The 2888-nt window shown below is 37.6% G+C and overlaps 1 protein-coding gene across 1 annotated transcript; it reads left to right on the plus strand.

Annotated features, from left to right (window-relative positions):
• Positions 1 to 1029: 1029 nt before the first annotated feature.
• On the plus strand, positions 1030 to 2883 carry LOC111406490 (protein-tyrosine-phosphatase MKP1-like; the record flags this gene model as incomplete). Its single annotated transcript, XM_023035904.1, has 2 exons — positions 1030 to 1277; positions 1600 to 2883. A coding segment is annotated over exon 2 (1134 nt), but the record flags the coding sequence as incomplete, so codon positions are not given.
• Positions 2884 to 2888: the final 5 nt, after the last annotated feature.

Here is a 2888-nt window from a genome sequence, read left to right on the forward strand (position 1 = left end):
GGCATTACACCATTATTGTGCAAGTATTAATTGTGTAAAAAATGGGATGATGAAAGCCCGAATCCACTTTATTCCACTTCGAATGTGAAAGTCAAAGTTAAATAAACGTGTTAAATTAATTGAAAGCAAAATGGATTTAATTGCTTCGTTAATACATCTTTAAGAACGATTTAGGCTTGTACGAAAATGGAGTAATGTTTCGTTGCTATATGTAGCGTTAAACAACATATGCGTGAGAAATGTCATTAATCTCATTATCAAAGGGATCAAATCAAAACTACAGAAAATTTTAGTTAGTAATCTGGAACAAAATAAATTTTTTAAGATCTAACCTAGAATCTCGATGCTATCTTAACAAACAAATATCTATTAATCAATGAGATTCTAGTTATTTAAAAGGATAAAGATGTATGTACATACAAGGGGGTTACCAAATGGTTTACACCCCCCTCACAAACATGCGTGTCCCACCTGTTATTAAATAATTCGAGATGTGGTCCCCACTTTATGTTGTGAGTAGTGTGTAAAAGATTGTGTACATGTAGCATGATCCTATTTAAAAATGGCTTGTGAAATGAATAATTCTTCATATTTTAACTTTTAAGAAAAGATGATTAAGCCCCTGTTTGTTTCTCATTTTTTTTTTATTTAAAATGAAAAATATGACCGTTATCCATCATATCAAGTACCAAATTTGAATTTCTATCTCTTGTATCGGGCTCATAACGACTATATTTTTCATTCTCATTTTTACATTAACGTGTATCAAACGGAGCCTAAATGAAAGTACATAAATCAAGAATTGGTGCACCAATTAGAAGAAAAATACCCCTTAAACAAAAAGTCCTGCAGAAATTTTTTTATTCAACATTTAATTTTCAACAAATTTCAAAAGTCTTCCACCTGTCCCCTCTATGCAAAAAAGACAAACAGAATAAAAAAAGAAGATAGAATAAAAAATATGTAAATAAGTAAAAGCAGAAGAAAAAAAGTGAAGGAATGGAAGAAATGAGGGATGAAAATTCGCAACCCAGTTTAATGGAGGTGGACAATTCACATGACTTCTAACGTACAGAGCACCCCACTACACCCCACTCCACCTCTTCCCACGCTTCCCTTCTCGAGGGTAATTACTACTAATTAACTCAAACTCGATTAAGAAAAAAATAAAATAAAAAATTGACCGCTTTTCGCCACCAATCTCTTCTCTACAGTGTCTCCGCTCCTGCTCCCACTTCCACTGCCACTCCCACTTCCCCAAGCAGGAATTTTCTTTGGTAAGTTGCGAATCTATACACACAATCTGTATGTATTTTTTATACTTTTTTGCTTGTTTTAATCTGAAGTTACGTATATGTAAACACAAACGTTGATACAGTTGTGGATATTGATATATGTGCCGCAGAAACCTAAGAAGTGGATTTACCTTTTTTTACCCCTGAAACATTATTCTAGTATGGAAGTGTGTTCGCTGGATCTTATATTTGTTATAAGTTATATATTTTGAGTGTTGGGGTGTTCTCTTTTACCAAATCTCAGATTTGCAGCATGTGATTAAGCGCGAAGTCTAATTGATGAGTTGCTTGTTTTATTTTACAGGAGGAAAGGAAAATCGAGGAACTGATAATCTAGGGTATGACTAGTTAGTGATTCTTTTTTATTTTCTGGTAAAGGATTGAATGCATTTTTAGTTCCAAAACGTGAATATTAGGGTTTTAGACTGTTGGAATTTTTGTGGACAATTTGGGAATGTTGGGAAAGGAGGATTCTACTGGTGGTGGTGTTGATGATAGTGAAAGTTCTCAAGGGCTGTGCCAAGTTTCTGGTGGCAGGAAACTTTATTGGCGGTCCGCGTCATGGTCATCCTCGCGGACTTCACTGCCCCCACTTAACCCTGACACTGATAATAAAGATGGCTTAAATCTTAACGGCAACAATAGCGGTAATAGTGGGATGGGTCAGCGCATTCCTCCTCCATTAACCCCTAGAACCCAACACAGTTTTAAGGCCAGGTCGTGTCTGCCCCCTTTGGCAATTGCTCGTAGAAGCTTAGATGAGTGGCCTAAAGCAGGGTCTGATGATATTGGTGAGTGGCCGCTTATTACTACACCTCATGGGAGGAGCTCGAATGATGGTGGGGAGAGGTTGAAGCTCGATTTGTCGAAAATAGAGAGAAACCAGGATAACAATGACTGTGGGCTTGTGAAGAGAGAAAAGATTGCTTTCTTTGACAAGGAGTGTTCGAAGGTTGCTGAACACATTTATCTTGGCGGTGATACAGTTGCAAGGGACAGGGAGATACTTAAGCAGCATGGTATTACTCATATTCTAAATTGTGTGGGATTTGTATGCCCAGAGTATTTCAAGGCTGATTTTGTTTATAAGACATTATGGTTGCAGGATAGCCCGTCGGAGGATATAACTAGCATACTATATGATGTTTTTGACTATTTTGAATATGTTAGAGAACAGGGGGGGAGGGTTTTTGTTCATTGTTGTCAGGGAGTCTCTCGGTCTACATCATTGGTGATTGCTTATCTAATGTGGCGAGAAGGGCAAAGCTTTGATGACGCATTTCAATATGTGAAGGCTGCTAGGGGAATTGCTGATCCGAATATGGGGTTTGCATGCCAGTTATTGCAGTGCCAAAAAAGAGTTCATGCTTTCCCTTTGAGTCCCAGTTCTTTACTAAGGATGTATAGGATGGCTCCACACTCACCTTACGATCCGTTGCATCTGGTTCCTAAAATGCTTAACGATCCTTCCCCATCTGCTTTGGATTCTAGAGGTGCATTTATTATACATATTCCTTCTACAATTTATGTTTGGGTTGGCAAAAATTGTGAAGCAATCATGGAAAGGGATGCCCGAGGAGCTGTTTGCCAAAT

Source organism: Olea europaea, chromosome 12 (genome assembly GCF_002742605.1).
Source record: "Olea europaea var. sylvestris chromosome 12, O_europaea_v1, whole genome shotgun sequence".
Classification (NCBI taxonomy): domain Eukaryota; kingdom Viridiplantae; phylum Streptophyta; class Magnoliopsida; order Lamiales; family Oleaceae; genus Olea; species Olea europaea.